We start from the raw sequence: 17,846 nt of genomic DNA on the forward strand, positions 1-17,846 counted from the left end.
ATAAATGGCAGACCCAGCCCTTTAGCCTGTAGTTCATAACCTCTTTCTATTACCTACCACTGCTGCTGAAAGTAATACTATGTTAATGTTCACAAATAACTACCAGTCACTATGTATTGGCTCATCATCTCAACCACTTTGCAAAGTAACTTCCTTTCTTAATGTTGGAGATCTTGCAAGATGTGAAATTGCAGTAAAGATGAACAAAAATTTGATGAAGCAATTAACTGACTACATACTAACCTACTGATACATTTCTTACCTTTTTGATAAGCAGTTTGTAAAACCCTAAAAAATTGTTCCTATTGGATCTAATTTTAAACAATGAAAATATTATAGGCCATCTTTATAATTCAACTTAATATGGACTTAGAATTTATTGGATAAATATATGTATTTTAAAAAGGTTTATCACATAATTAAATAAAAATTCTTCAGACTATTGTCTTTTAGTTCCAGAGAAAATATTATTGCAATGATTTTCCTCTAGTATGATAAAACAATTTTTAAAAATACCAAAAGTTAACACACTATTAGGGCAGAAGGCATACTCTTAGCAAAACTGTAAGAAAACTTTTATTCTTCTCACTTAAAAAAGGAAGATCACAACAACATCTATTAATCACTGTTTGATCAGAAGAAAGAAACTTTCCTAATCATTTCACTTACTGCTCCAGATGGCTCCATCTAAGAAGAACTATCCCAGAGGAGGGCTTACTGGTGAGATAAAGAAGCAGCCCATGATTTTTCCTTATTTCCAGTAAAGGACTTAATAGTAAGCTCATCTTTTTCAACTTGTCTTTATCAAAATCAGAAACAGCATAAAAAAACAAAACAATACAGTAATATTTATATGCTTTCTGGAATGTCACCCTCTGGGGTAGAGTAGGTTTACTTACTGCTTACGATAAAAACAGTGGGTTCTCCAAGCTCTGTTTCTCTCCTGTAATGTGATCTACTGTATGTGCAGGCACCCACTTGGGCCCTCCCCTTCACTCCCATGGGACTTGTGGTTCAGGAGTACTAAAGCAAACTTGATAGTCTTGATTCCTGCTGAGCTGTGAGTAATCAAAGCCTCATGCCTTCTGTCGGCATCCATGAAATAATAAAAGGCTAACTTACTATGCTGTAAGTAGGAGGTAATCAAACCCAAGATATGAGGGAGTGTACTTCCTCTTTTGCCTCAAATGAAGTGAAAATAATTTTAAAGAAACAATTTGGAAAGACTGAGTGTTCCCCATATATAAGACATGATGGAGTAGAATCCACCTCCCACTCCAAATACTGAAAATGTTGAGCTGGGATGATACAGATTTACTGTTGTATTTAAAACCAGCCTAAACTCTCAGACATTAACCGGATTAAAAAATGTATAAATTTCCCAGGAACCATTTGGGAAATTTGAAAGTGAGAGTCACTGGAGGGTTGTCGTAGGTCCCACTTAAGAAGACCACCTAAAAGGGTAAGTAGAGCTCAGCAGCTGAGAAACAATATTACTTCTAGAATTCTAGAGGCTAAGGAAAAGAGTTAAGATAGAACTGTAGGTCAGAAATGTGCAGCAACAAGGGATGTTCAAAGAACTCATGAAATTACTCTACAAAAAAAAGGAAGTTTTAAAAATTTGTCAAGCCCAGGTAATGGAAAGGTATCTTATAACAGTACTATCAAGCAGGAACATTTCTATTCCCTTAACCTCTCCCTCTCCTTTGAGCTCCAACTCCAGAGGGATTAGAAAACGTAGCTATGGAGCTGGGAAGGAGGTAAGCAAGAAAGGGAAAAGGAGCCTCCAGGACCCCTTACCCATGAAGTCACTCAGATGTGGTATGCCCTAGTCAGAAGAGGAGTAGTTGTAACCATAAAAGAAGTTGCCACCTCTAAGTGTTGTAAAAGATCGGAAAGCACACTCACTTAAAGGGACCACAGGAGTTTAAGACATTCTAGTTTTGCACCATAGGGAAGAGACGAACTTCTCTCACTGTATAAGGATAGTGGGAGTTAATATAAGTCCTTCTGTGATTATCCTTTAAAGTCTTAGTTGCTTTTCCTAATATATAATTGAGTGTTTTAAGAAGTAGACTGTATCTACTGTTTATTTTGAAATGCCAGATGCTGTACACAATATTGAGCATACAGCCTTATTCATTTGATGCTATACCATGAAAAGAAGCAGTGCCACTAAAGGCTGACAATGTATGCTAAACAGTATCTTTATATTTATCTTTTTTCTCTTTTACCTCTATTAAACATATACAAATCAAGTACCATGAAAGCAGTAAGTATTAATTAAATCCTTACTTTGCTTAGCAGACTTCTTAAACTGTAGTTATGCTTCATAAATTAATTTAACATTGTGTTACATAAACAGAGAACCACATATCTAACCAATGGAAAAGTACACTTATGCACTTGTTTAGTCTGTAAAATAAAAAAGGTGGGGTTAACAACCCTCTAGTAAACAGAATTCAATGAGGGAAAGTAAATCTTTTCATAGAAGAAAATGATGTCTCATGTGGATTCATTTCCTTAACATGGACACAACCCATAACCTCACTGTATGCTGGTATCAATTAGTTTCTGAAAAATGTGTTGATAATCTGATTCGCAGCTTTTTGTAGGTAATCTGCTTTTTTTTTTCTAACTGCAGTGAAGTGTGTGAGTGAGAGTGTGTGTGTCCTTGATCTACAATTCACTATACCCAAGGTGGACATTTTTTTTTTCCTATTTATCCTCCTTGGAATTAGTGGGCTTTTTCAATCTGAAGACATATCATTCTCCAAATCTAGCATATTTTAAACCTTTAAGAAATATCTCTTCCCTGATGCTTATTATTCTTACCTTCTGGAACTCCTTACTCAAAGTCTATTTTCCGTGTTCTTAATTTGTTTTCATGTTTTCAGCCTCTGTCTTTTTTCCTATATTCTAGATGATTTGCTCATCCAGACTTTCAGTTCTCAGGTAAGATTTCTGATTCACTGATTCTCTCTTCTGCTGTGTCAATTTAATCCATCAAAGAGTTTTTAATTTTTAATTTCATCAACTTTTATTATTCACAAGACTTGCAAGGGTCCTTTATCATTCTGCCTGTTCTTAATTACTCCTGTTCTCGTTGCAAGTTAGTATTTCGTTTGAAATTCTTAAACACTGTAAGTTCTTTTTTGGGGATTGTGTTCTAAATTCTTATTTTCTCAGATGTAAATGATCCTATTTAATGTATCTGCTGTCTCTTATGGCAATAGATTTCCTTACATGCCCTAAAATCCTTGCTTGTGAGCTCTCCATATGTGGGAGTTTTATCCTCTGTGAGTTTCTACTGCCATATCGTTTCATGGTTGCTCAGACCAGCACCCTAGAGTTGCATAGCTTCAAAGCAAGTCTTAAATTAGGTTGACTGGGGTTTTAGTCTCACATGGGTAGAGAGCTCAATTCCAGATGCCACATCCACACACAGCATGTTGTTACTATTTCCATTTTTGCAAAGCTGCCTCTCTGGCCCAAAAGAACACCAACAGAGTCAGGTGGAGTTATTTCGGGTCTAATTCTACTGCCTAGAAACATGGTCCTAGTTTCCTGCTTTATGAAGACAACCTAGTTCCAATCTCTCACCATTTGCAAGACATATTTGACTCTCTTAAAATGTGTAAGGATCTATACTCCTAAATTTTGCTTAACTCACAGAAACCTGGCCAACATGATCCAGGTTTTTGTGAATCAGATAGCATCAACATCCACTCATAACTAAGGATTTCCCTTCTATTCATAGTTGGCAGGGGTTTTCCTTGTCTTAAATGTAGCTAAAATATATTTACTTATATATTTCTTTGAAAATTTTTCACGTTGTATTCCTATAAACTTGGAGCAAAGTGGAGGCAGATTATATATAGGTGCTTTCACTGACATTTTAATCAGAAATCTGGATGTAAATTATCTGAGGTGGAGAGCATGCATGTGACTCAAAGGAGAATGGATATGGTACAGCTGAATTTGATCCCATGACAAGGAAGCAGGTCAAATGTTCTTTTTTTAAAAAAACACTGAATTTAAGTAGTATATAACTTTAAAAAATATTACTCTTTCAATAATAATTTTGGTTTTCGTAATTTCCTCAAATTCCAATTCTGTCATCTATTACAACTATTATTATTCTCACTTTTAGTTTTCACCTACGTACTCATCATTTTTCCAGCCTCAGTTATACATCATATAGAATTTAGTATCCACCATGGACATACCATGGAAAACCCACTAGTCTTTTATATCTATTCTTTTTTTTTTTCATCTTTACTGAATTATACTTTACATCCCCTTCATACATTGTAAGGGTAAAATTCAGTAAGTTGTAATCACTTTGTAGAGTTGTACAAAATAATCACAAATGCAGTTTTAGGACTTTGTCATCCCACTCTAAATTTGCTTTGAGTCTGTATGTAGCCAGCTGCCACTCCCCTAGGCCCACTCCTACTTGCTGTATGCAACCACTAATGGGCTTTTTTTTTCCTCTATAGATTTTCCTTCTGGTATTTCAATATAAATGAAACCATATAATATGTAGTTTTATTCATCTGGCTTCTTTCACTTTGCAGGGATTGGCAAGCTATAGTCTTCAGGCCAAATCTAGCAGGTCACATGCTTTTGTAAATATAATTTATTGCAACATAACCATGTCCACCCCATACTGTCCACGGCAGCTTTCACACTACAGCAGTGGCACTGAGTAGCTGCATCAGAGGCTATATGGCCCACAAACCATAAAATATTTGCTATCTGGCTTTTTACAGAAAGAAGTTTACTGACTTAGGAAAGTTTAGTGACTTAGGAAAATGTTCTTTAAGTTCATTCACATTGTGGCATGTATCAGTATTCAGCGTAGTGATCCTTTTTACTGTTGAATAGTATGCCATTGCATGAGTTCACATTTTATTTGTCATTTTACCAAATGATGGATATTTCTGTAATTTTAGCTTTTATTATTATGAACAACTATGTTATGTTTGTGTACATGTTTCAATGTAGCCATGTGTTTCCATTTTTCTTATACAGATTCCTAGGAATAGAATTGCTAGGTTATATGCTAAGTTTCTGATTAACTTTTAAGAAAACTGTCAAACCATTTTCCAAAAGTCACTGTCATTTTATATTTCTAACATTTGAGGGTTCCAGATTCTCTTCATTCTTGTCAATATTCAGCATTATCTGCCACTTAGATTACAGTGATTGTGGTAGTAGGTGTGTATTTCATGGTTTAAATTTGCATTTGCCTAATGTTCAATGATGAACACCTTTTCATGTTGTCATTTGCCATCCAAATACCAAACTGTCTTACCTATTTTTAAATAGGTTGTCTTCTTATTGATTTGTTCTTTATATATTCTGGATATAAGCCCTATATCAAATATGACTTGCCAATATTTTTTCAGTCTGAGGCTTGTCTTTTCATTCTTTTAGTGGCATAGTATAAATGTTCATTTTAATAAAGTTCAGAATTTTTTCTTTTATGGCCTTACTCCTGGTATTGTATCTAAGAATGCCTTGTAAGTCAAGGTCTTCTAGAAGTTCTATAATTTTAGAGCTTATATTTAATAAGACTATGATGCATTTTGACTTAATTTTTCTCTATGGTGAGAGTAAAGGACTTGAGTTTTTTTCTTACATATAATTATTCTAGCATCAATTGTTAAAAACACTGTCCTTTTCCAACTCCTTTGAGTTGTGTTGGCAGTTATGTCAAAAATCAACTGACCATAAAATATAAGGGTTTATTCCTGAATTCACAATTTAGTTCCATTTATATAATATATCTTCTTTATGCTAATATTCTGCCAACTTCATTAATGTTTATTTATAAGAAGTATTGAAATTGTATAATGCGAGTCCTCCAAACTTTTTCCTGGTTTTCAAAATTATTTTTGGCCATTCCTTGGCCCTTTGCATTTCCACATAAATTTTAGGGCTAGCTTGTCAATTCTACCAAAAACAAAAACCTTAGGATTTTAACAGGGATTATGCTGAGTCAATTTGGAGAGAATTACCATCTAAATAATATTAAGTCTTCCAATTCATGAACAAAATAAGCCTTTCCATAATTTAAACCTTATTTGATTTTGTCCTGCAACATTTTTGTCATTTTAAGTGTACAAATCTTGCCCTGCTTTTGGTTAAATTTATTCCTAAGTATTTTAATATTTTTGATACTACTGTAATAAATTGCTTTCTTATTTTGGGGACTGTTCGTATCAAACGTCTAGGCAAACCACTGTATGTTGATCTTTTTTCCTTCAACCTTGCTGAACTTGTTTATTGATTCTAGTAATATATTTGTATATTCCCTGGGAATTTCTACATATAGTATCATATGTCTGTGAATAAAGGCAGTTTTACCACTTCCTTTACAATCTGGATATTTTTTATTTATTCTTCTAGCCTGATGGCACTGACTAGAACCTCCTGTGCAATACTGAAGTGGTGACAAGGTGACGGTGGGTATCATTGCCTTATTCCTGATCTTAGGTGGGAAGTATTCTGGCTTTCACCATTGCACATGATGTTATCTGCAGGTTTTTCATAAATCATAATTTTTCATAAATCATAAATTTATCAGGCAGAGAAAATTCCCTTTTATTCTGGTTTGTTGAGAGATTTTTTTTTATCATGAATGAGTGCTGAAGTTTGGTAAATGCTTTCTCTGACTCTACTGAGATAATTATGTGACTTTGTTCTGTATTTTATATATAGTGTATTACATTAATTGAATTTTGGATCTTAAACCAACTTTGCATTTCTGGAACAAATCCCACTTTTTCTTGGTGTATAATCTGTTTTATAAGTTGCTGGATTTGGTTTGCTAATATTTCTGTTAAGGATTTTTGCATCTATATTCAAGAGAGATATTGTTCTGAAATTGTATTTTCTTGAGATGTCTCTGACTTTGAAATCAGATAAATCTGCACTGATAAAATGAGGAAATGAAAATGAATGCAAAAGTGTTCCCTTTTTTTCTATTTTTGAAAGAGTTTGTGAAGGACTAAAATTATTTCTTCTTTGAATATTTGATAGAATTCACCAAATCCAACCCTGGGATTTTCGTTGTGGGAAGGTTTTTAATTACTCATTCAATTTCTTTACTTGTTACAAGTCTATCTGTATTTTCTAATTGTTCTTAAATCAGTTTTGGCAATTTGCTTCTTTCTATTAGTGTATCTTTCTAGAATTTTATCCACTTCATCTTATTTTCTAAATTGATGACATAACTTTGATCATAGTATTCTTATTCTCTATAACACTTTTAAGTTCTGGTAAGGTTGGTAGTAATGTCACCCCTTTCACTGCTGATTTTGGTAATCTGTGTCTTTTTTTCTTGGTCAGACAAAGTTTTATAAACTTTGATCTTTTCAAAGGACCAACTTTCAGTTTCATTAATTTTTCTCTAGTATTCTTCTATTTCATTGGTTTCTGCTATATTCTGTCTTATATCTATCCTCTGGTTGCTTGTGGTCTGGTTTGCTCTTCTCTTTCTTGTTGCTTAAGATGGAAGCTTAAGTACTGATTTCAGAATTTTCTCTTCTTTTTTATATGCTTAAGGTATAAATTTTCCTTGAAGCACTGCTTTAGCTTGTACCATAAATTCTAAGCTATCTTTTTGCTTTCATTCATTTATAAATATTTTAAAATTTCCCTTGCATTATTAGGTAAGTATTTTTCAATTGACAAACATTTGGAGCTTTTAAAGATTAATTTCTGTTATATGACTTCAACCTTTTATAATACATTGAGACTTGTTTTATGGCTCAGCATATGGTCTAATCCAGAAAATGCTTCACATGTGTTTGAAAAGAATGTGTATCCTACAGTCACTGAGTAGAGTTTTCTACATACGTCTGTTAGGTCAAGTTGATGGATGAATATTGTTGAAGTCTTCTATTTCCTTGCTCATTTTCTATCTAGCTGGTTGTTCTACCAAGTATTGAGAATAGGGTGTTGAAATCTCCAATTACAGAAACTGAATTCATCTTCTACAATGTTGCTTCATGCCTTTCAGACTGTTGTTAGATGTACACACAGTTTTTGACTGCTATATCTTCCTGATGTATTCATTAGTCATTATGAAATGTCTGTATTTGTCTTTAATAATACTTCTTGTCTTAAGGTCATTATTGTCTGATGATTTTTCTTATCATCACTGTTTTTCATTGTGTATCTTTTCCCATCTTTTTACTTTCAACCTATTTGTGTCTTTGAATGTAAGGTGTGCTTCTTATAGACAGCATATAGCTGAGTGTTGCTTTTTTATACAGTTTGACAATCTCTGCCTTTTACATAGGTCTTCCATTCTATTCACATTTAATGTAATTATTTATATGGTTGGATTTCCTCCTGACATTTTGATGTTTTTCTATTTGTGTAACATCTTATTTTATTCCCCTCTTCCTCTTTTGCTGCTTTTTTTGTGTGTGTGTGGCTTTTTTTTTAGTATACCATTTTAATCCCTTTATGATTTTTTTAATTTTCTATTTTTTAGAGTTATTTTGTTAGCAACTGCTCTAGGGATTATAATAGATATTTTAATTGATCACAATCTGCTTCAAAATAATACTTAATTCCAGTAAAATAGAGATTACACTACAAAATATGTCTTTTCCCTGGCCCTCTTTTGTGTTATTATTGTCATATATATTTCATGTATATATGTCATGTGTTCTTAAGATGAGAACTGTTATAATTATTGTTTTATATAATCTTATGTGTTTAAAATATGTAGAAAAATAAGAAAAATGCATCTATAGACTCTTTCATATTTACCCACATATTTGCCATACTCAACACTCTTCAATTCTTCCTATGGTTTTGAAATAAACTGGAGTTATTTCCTTTCAGGGTAACAGACAGTTTAGTAGCGGGGAATTCTCTCAGTCTTTGTTTACCTAGGAATATTGTATTTCATCTTTATTTTAAAAGAATACTTGGTTGATTTTTTTTCTCTTAGCACTTTGAATATGTCATACTTTATGGTTTCCACTGTTTCTGATGAAAAATCAGCCATTAAAACTATTATTGGTCCCGTGTGTATAAGGAGTCATTTTCTTCTTCTGGCTTTCAAGGTTTTTTCTTATCCTTTGGCTTTCAATAGTTTAACTTTGATGTTGTCCATGTGTGGGTCTCTGTGTTTTCCTACTTGGGGTTTGCTGAGCTTCTCGAATCTACAGATTGTTTTTCATTAAATCTGGAAAGTTTTCTGCCATTATTTCTTCAAATACTTTTAAATTCCTCTCCTCCCTTCCTCTTTCTTCCTCTCCCCCTTTCCCCTCTCCTGGGTTTCCCATCGTGTGTGTGTGTGTGTGTGTATGTATGTATATTTACATATACATAAATATAAATTAGTATTTCCTCACAAGCCTCTGAGGCTCTTTTGACTTTTCTTCAATCTTTCTCTCTCTGACCATTCTGGGTATATAAATTTTATTGACCTATATTCAAATTCACCAGTTCTTCTCAAATCTTCTATTTGAGCTCATGTAGTGAATTTTTAGTTACTATACTTTTTAACCTAAGGGTCTGTGTTTATATCATTTTAATAATAATTAGCTCTCTGTAGAAATTCTTTACTCATTCAGTCACTGTTGTCCTCCTGCCCTTTAATGCTTTAAACATGGTTTCCTTTAGTTCTCTGAACATACTTACAATAGCTGCTTTGATGTTTTAGTCTGCTAAATCCAACATATGGAGACACTTAGATACAGTTTCTACTGGCTGCTTTTTTTCTTAAATATGAGTCGTCCTTTGTTTCTTTGCCTATCTCTAAATTTTTTGTTGAATGTTGGACATTATACTGTAGCAACTCTAGATTCAGATTTTCTCTGAGGGTGGTTGATGGATCAAAAAAAGTGTTTTCTCCATGGTGTGCAGCCACTGATAACTCTAGTCTATTTCTCCTCTTTTTCTCTCTAAGGCTGGCTTTTTGAGATCCTTTTAAGCTGATCTCATATCACCTTAGTATTCAGCCAAAAACTATTTTGAAATTTTATTCAAACATCTAAACCCAGTAAAGTTTCTGCTCCCAGGATAGGATGTATGTGTGGAATGAGGAATGTATTCAAAGTTTGGGGCTTTTAGAATTTGGCCCCAGATTTTATTACCACTAGGCCTGCTTGAATCTCCTCTCTAGAAACTCTTAGGCTTCACTGACCAGTGATGCATGGGTGACTTGGACCCACTTCATTTCCTGCTGGGCATGTCCACAGCCTCCAGTCAACATAGGATATGTGGTAAACTTATCAAGCCCCCATGATTGTCTTACCTCCTAGAACTCTCCATAAAATCCTGCAACTCCATGAGTTTCTTGCCTGCCCCAAATTAGACCAATACCTCAGACTAGCAGAGCCATTGGCCCTTCCTGGTTTGCAACTAAGATTACAATCTTAATCTACAGCACTCCCTTAGTGAGTGTTCTCTCTCTAGCAGGGGCAGCAAAGCTTATGGTTTTCAAGACCTGCCCCATCCTGGCTGAAAAACCACACCAACAAAGTTGGGGATGAAGAAAAGGGAAAGTGGCATAGCACCAGATAAGAACATCACAAACTTGTGTTACTCTTACCCTGAGTTCAGTATTTTTTATGAATAAAGCTTCTCAATTTGTTTGGTTGAATTCCAGAGTGATGAATTAGTTATTCTGATAGTTTTGTCCAGCTGTATGTTTGCTTTGTGGGGAGAGCAATTTAATCTCTCCTCAGTCATGTCAGCGATTCCTCTTTTAAGGGTGCATATTATGTGTTGCTATAGTCCCATGTTCGACAGTACCAAATCTTGGCTCTAACTTTAAGAATGTATTTACCTGTGAGATAAAAGTACAAATTTATTTTTTTGTTATTCAAAAATATGCATATGGGTTTGTGTGTAGGGTAGATAGCAATTGAGGATTTCTCTACATAAATAATATAAAGAAGATAACTAAAAATGTAATACAGTCATGGGCAAAGTCTAATAGACTACTGTATCTATTCAGTCCAGACACCACAGTATATGAGAGTTACTGATAACCCTAGTATATGAAAATGATACTAAAAGACATGGAAACTATGGCCTATGAAATATATTTGAGAGAAATGTCAGTGTTTACCCTGGAGGAAAATGATATATTGCAAGCCTTTCAAATATTTAAAGCAGACTTAATATTGATACAGAGGGCAAAGTCAAAACTTAGAGGTATAATTTTGAATTCGATATACAAATGAATTATTTAACAACTTAAGCTAAAACAATTGAACTGGTTTGGTTCTCCTGCCAAGTGATGAGTTTTTCTTACTAAGAATGACTGTAATAATCTAGATGAGCATCTTTCTGAGTGTTTATATAGGAGATGGGCTAGATTTATTTTTTGTGGGGGGAAGAAGTAATTAGTATAGAGAGGTACAGGGGATTGAACCCAGGACCTCATGCGTGCTAAACATGCATTCTACCACTGAGCTATATACCCTCCCCCTAAGTTTCTGTAATTCTATAAAAAACAAGTAAGAATTTAGACAGATGAAAGATAACACTGTCAGGAAAAATAACCCCAAATATACATAAAACTATTATAATTTAGGTTATTCATAGGTAATAAAAGGTATTCATAGGTAATAAAAACTATTTCTAGAAGACATGGATTCCACTGTACTACTGGGTCTCAAAGGGCAACAATATGCTGAAAATCATTAAAAAAAATGTATGAGAAGCAGAAAACACTACTGTAAAACCTATGATTTACAGTTCTAGTTGCTGTAACTCAAAAACAACAAAGCTGAAGTGGGAACAAAAAACAACTAAAATGAACAAGATAAAATTACATAAAATCAGGCTTCATTCTGGAAAGGGAAGAGCTTGAGTGCATAACAAATATTTATAAAGGACATGAAGGGCACAAATAATGTAAAATCCGAATTGTTCACCAAAACGTGGAAGGCAACCCTTAAACTCTGAAAGAGGTAAGGTTATCACAAATACAGGAAGTACCGTTATATTCAGGAAACAGTTAAGATAATTTGCTAGAACCAAGAAGGTTATAGACTGAAGACAGAAGTAACTTACCTCTTTTAGTTGATCAGCACTCCCCCATGATGCAGAACGCTGATGTGATCTCTTTTCTGCTCCTTCTTCTGCCCAACAGCTAGGCGTCTTTAAAAGAAAAATAAGTAAATTTGTCTCTACTCCTCAATCTCACAGCAACTTAAACATATTTCAGAATCTTAGCACATACCAGTTAAAGGGCTAGAGTAAATACTAAAATATCTTGAATGCTAAGACTTTCATGACCCTGTGAAATGTTTAAAACATTTTGTTTTATTCTGAATTAGATATGATCAATATTAGATGTCTCTGAGTAATGTTACTCAAAACATTTGGTTTTTCACATCAACATTAATAACTGAAAGTTATCAAATTGAAAGAGAACTGTGAAAATATGCATATTTGTGTTTTTAAAGAGATTCACCAAACTAATTGTGAAATGGTATTTTTACTAAATAAAATAGACAGAAGTAAGATTAACAGAATGAGCTCAGAAGCAGTGGGATTACAGATGACCTACATGTCGAATACCCAGCTAGAGGGATGAATGTACCACTTTCAATCCTCAGGAAAGAGAGTGTCAAGCGATAGTATCCTTTTTTAAAAAACACCAAGCATCTTTATATAAAAATATGAAGTAAGTTATTATAAAACTAGAAAAATATTAAGCTAAATAAACTGACTATAATTTAAAGCAACAAATCTTAAAGAAAAAACTGAGCTACATGTCAGAAAACAGAATTTTTACCCAAAACCTCATTTTCAATTAAATATGCAGCCAAATATATCACAAAACACTATATGCCAAGTATTAAGACCATTTAGTAGTTGTTTTAAAAATCAAAAAATATTAAAATATCATCCTTAATATAAGAGAAGACTCTTAGTGTAATGAAACTTAGGGAAAGTAAAAACCACTATTTAAAGACAGACAAAGGGTAATGATTATCATATATAAATACAAATATATCTGGCTTTAAAAATTATTTTTTATTACATACTGGATTTTGGCCATTCTAATAGGTGTGTAGTGGTATCTTTTTGTTTTAATTGGCATTTCCCTGATGACATATAATGTGGAACATCTTTTCATATGCTTGTTTGCAATGTGTGTATCTTCTTTAGTGAGGTGTCTGTTAAGGTCTTTTGTCCAATTTTTAAATCAGGTTGTTTTGTTTTCTTATAGCTGAATTTTAAGTGTTATTTGTATAGTTTGGGTAAGAGTCCTTTCTCAGATATGAATAATGAGTACTTTTGTTACTTATAGACTTATTCACAAACTAGCAAAGGCAAATATGCTTTCCTGCTTTATCAATTTCAAGCCAAGTCAGACTAACTCCTAGCAGGAAAATACTCTTTTTCAATACTGAAGAGCCTAAAGTCACTTCAAAAAATCCACAAAAAAATCAATTACTTCACAAAATTCTCTTAGTCTTATTTAAGATGTACTTAAATCCGAGTGAAAATCTATTTTTTGTACAGTTCACCCTTGGCCATGAAATTTATTGTAGCTTATACTCCATTATGGAAATATGATTATTGACTGCTAATTGTTTTAGAGTACGTAAGTAGATAATCCTTAGTATTAAAGTACTGATAAACCTGGCTAGAACTGAAATGGAATTACTTGAAAAATCAATGATACTTAAATTAATAATTATGATTATAGACTGATTTTAAATTATAGAAAAGTTTTAAAATAGATAATGACAAACCCTTCATTATTTATAAGTATATCCTTTAAAGATTTGGTTTTCTTTTGACTAATAAAATTTTTTAAACTTTTAAAAAAATTTTCACTTAAAAGATCATTTTGGAAAGTCTGTCCTGAAGAAGCATTAAAAGAGCACAAAATGACTGTGATTCTACTATTATGATTTGCTTTTCTGGTAACAGTACATATAGTTTCATAACCAGATATAAATATAAATAGTCTCTTCACTAGTTAACAAGGAGTGTAGAAAAGGAAGAGTTCAGCTGAAAAAAGCTTAGGAATTCAGTGATAGGAGCAGTTACTCAAATTTTTTTCATCACACTCCAGCTATATACTCAGTTGTGTGCTCATTCTGTCCGATCACTTTCAAAGTGTGGTCTCCGGATGAGCAGCATCAGCTGCATCTGGGAACATGATAGAAATACAAATTCTCAGGCTCAATCACAAAATTATTACATCTGGAATTCTTAGATAAAGCTCAGCAATCTTTGTTTTAACAAGCTGACCGTATACCCACTCCAGCTAATGGAAATACTGTTTGAAGCCATGTAGAAATTTATATTGTTGGGGAGAAATTTTTCTTTACCAAGGAACATTATATAGTAGTCTCCAGCAAAGACTAACATATGCCTGAGGATTTTAGTAAAATGTATACATTCCATGTTTATTTAGGCCTCAAAAGTGTTCAACACACAACTGAATGAAAATCTGTGAAACAATGGTTTGTGATTTTCTAGATTATTAACCAGGGAACTTATTCAGAAAAGTTAAGAAGCTGTATTTCTGTTTCCAGATCTCAAGGTGAGGTTGGAGGGAGGGTGTTGGTGGTAAATCTCTGGATTACAATTTTTAAAAACAGGAAATACCAAAGAAATCAACTACTGCATCTGTGCTAGACATGATAAAATAAAATCACTTGCCTTACTCTGTAAGAAATGTTAATTTGATGTACACAAAACCTTAAGAATATTCATAGTAATTCTATTTCCAAGAATTAACATGAGATATACACCCCCAAAAAAAGCATTGGAAATAAATGTCTATCAAAAGGGAGATGAAAAATTGCGGCAGATTCTTATAATACAAAAAACCACTGCATGTACTACAATCCCACTTTAGTAAGCAAATACCCACAAAAACAAAAAGACTTGAAAGAGATACTTCAAAATATAAATAGTGGTGGGAATTCTAAATAATCTATAGTAATCCTGCTTTTTTCAGCTGAACAAGAAAAAAAAATCAAGATTAAAAAAAAGACTTAAAATCATGTTTAGGAATACTTAATGACATGAGAAAATGTTACGAATTATTAAGAGGTTACAAAACACTACCTGCAATATCATCTGGTTTGTAATTTTTAAATTTTTATTTATTTTTTAAATGTAAATAATCAAAATGTAAGAGGATATATGTCAGAATGTTAAAAAAATGGCTGTCTAGATATAAGAAATATAAACAAAGTATTTTGTGATTTTTGTTATTTTCCAAATCTACAATGAATACTGTTTTGAAATTAGAAACAGGACTTTTTAAAAATAAGTAAAATTGCTATGTTACAGAACTGGTGTAAGTGTGGATGTGTATCTCCTCTGAGAAAGCCCAATATAGAATTATAAAAATCCTAACTTTAGATACAAACCTCAAATCTGTTTTGGAAGACAGGTTATGTGTAAGTTAGGATGTTAGTATACACCAAATAAAATACTTTTCACTAGGCAGGTTTCCTTCAACTAGGCGGTTGGGGTTCTCTTACAGTTCCAAGTGTTTGTATGTAGATTACTGGCCATGGGAATAGAGTTAGACATGTTAGAAAAACCGAAATATTTGAGTGTTTAGAGTAACTGAAAACTGAAGGTAAATGAAATGTCACATACCCAGAAATATTAGTGTAAAGTTATTAATGAAAATACTGACAGGAAGTTATAATTCAGCCTGGATATGTCTTTCATGCTGTACTTTAATTACATGAAGGAAAAAAAATCTATAAAAATGTTTTCCTGAAAAAGTTAAACATAGAGTTACTGTATGACCCAGCAATCCCTAGTGAAGTGAAAACATGTCACACAAAAATTTGTATGCAGATGTTCATAGCACTTAACTCCTGAATATTCAAATAAATTGTGGTTATCCACACCATGGAATATTACTTGGCAATACAAAGGAATGAAGTACTGATACCTGCTAATACACGGATGAACCTTAAAAATACTACACTAAGTGAAAAAAGGCAGAATGCAAAGGCCACAAATTCTATGAGTTCATTTATATGAAATGTTCAGAATACACAAATCCACAGAGGCAGAAAGTAGACTACCAGGTACCTATGGTTGAAAGAAAGGGGACTGAGGGGAAATACTGGGTGACTGCTAATGGTGCAGCATAGTGGCTTCTTTTTGGAGTGAGAAAAATGTTCTAAAATTGAGTGTGGCAATGGTTGTACAACTCTGAATATATTAAGAACCATGAACTATACACTCTAAATAGATGAATTATATAGTATATAAATTATATTTCAATAAAACTATTTAAGTCAGAGGCAATTATAAATCAGTCTCATTTTTCAATTAAAAAAAAAACCCATGTATTACCAAACCTGAAAGTCCCAAACATTGTTATGTTAGTATTTTCTCAAAAATAATTGATATTTTCTGTCATGCTTTTCTTGCCAAGTTTCAAATCAGACAGAGGCACTAGACGAGTAATACAGTAAGAAAGGCTAGAAGGCACTGTACATTAATAATCTATCCAGTCAGGTTTCTCAAGTCATTGTGAGAACATTTAACAAAGAAACTACAGATGTAGCATAAAATAAATTGTATATTAGAAATATTATTCTCTGGCTTCTTAAATAGACTCTTGACAAATAACCAGTTTCTGCTTTAACCAAAAGGAGATGGTTATATGAGGAATTGAAAGTATAAACAATATTGAAATTTATTATTGGTATTTACACTTAATAATACCCATTCCAATAAGTTCTATCAGTACTACTAGGGATAAATTTAAAATCAAATGATGAGATCTGATTTTTAGTTTTTAGATAACATTAAAATGTACTAATTCTCTAGTGTTACAATTTTTTAAATTAACAATCTGCTTTGGCTGCTGGGTTTCAAAAAATTGATTCCACATGTGAAAAAATGAGAGCAATTTTACTTTTTCAATAGTATTTCCAAAAAGTTTAAATAAATAATACATTTAGCAATTGCACTGGATTATAGCTGTCTCTGTATTATCTAAGAGATAAATTACCTTTATTGTTTCTTAAAAGCTTTTAATGTTTTCTAATCTCTCATACTTGACAGAAAATCAGCAACATAGTTGACTACTAGGTATCTGCCAAAAATATTTCCACACTATTCTGAAGTCATAAAAACTAATAGTGCTCAACTGATGATGGTATGAATATCATCATTGGGATACCTAAGTAGTGAGGGAGGGAGCAGGGAGAGAGAGCAGGGAGAGAGTAGGAGTTTATATAACAATTTAAGTCCATGTTCTCATAGCTGGACCTGTAAATCTGAAGTACCATTTCTTATTTATAAGACTGCACAGTGGCAAACAATAGCTACTTCTGACTGAATGAGTCCTGACCTACCAGGAATTGTTCAGAGTCTCAGAGCCCTATAATATCCTGGAGTTAGCTGTATCATTTCTATGCCATTTCCTACCAATCCAGACTTAATATTTATAACTGCATAATCAATTATTGATAGTAGTAATAATGTGCGCTCAACTCAGTATTATGTTTAAATATGCTGACAGTAAAATAATGCAGATTCTAATACAAAGGCAGTTAACATTTATCAACATTTACTATGTCCTGGATGCTGTGGTAGAAGCTTAACAGGGATTATTTTATGTAATCCTCATTGCAGTAGGAAGGTGTTATCCCCCCAAAGCTGTAAGAATTTCAACAGCACAGAAACCTGTTTTCACTTGGTTTATATTAATGGTTCCTACCAATATAATGTATCCCATTCTAATCATTCATTTATACAAAAGTTTAAACAAAGTTATTAATAACTTGAAAGGTGTGCTGCTGTCTCATACTATACCCTTACTATGATCTAATTGTTAAGTTCTTAAAGCTTAA

General features: G+C 32.9%; 1 protein-coding gene across 3 annotated transcripts in view; it reads right to left on the reverse strand.

The window, feature by feature from the left end:
- The window catches only part of GLCCI1 (glucocorticoid induced 1), an 84,743-nt gene that overhangs the window by 27,080 nt on the left and 39,817 nt on the right, over positions 1 to 17,846 (reverse strand). For all 3 annotated transcript variants that reach the window (XM_032483958.1, XM_032483956.1, XM_032483959.1), the window contains exon 3: positions 12,058 to 12,144. In XM_032483958.1, the coding sequence (XP_032339849.1) occupies positions 12,058 to 12,144 (87 nt within the window). The remainder of the gene's footprint in view (positions 1 to 12,057; positions 12,145 to 17,846) is intronic.

The sequence above is a fragment of the Camelus ferus genome, chromosome 7, assembly GCF_009834535.1.
Source record: "Camelus ferus isolate YT-003-E chromosome 7, BCGSAC_Cfer_1.0, whole genome shotgun sequence".
NCBI lineage: Eukaryota > Metazoa > Chordata > Mammalia > Artiodactyla > Camelidae > Camelus > Camelus ferus.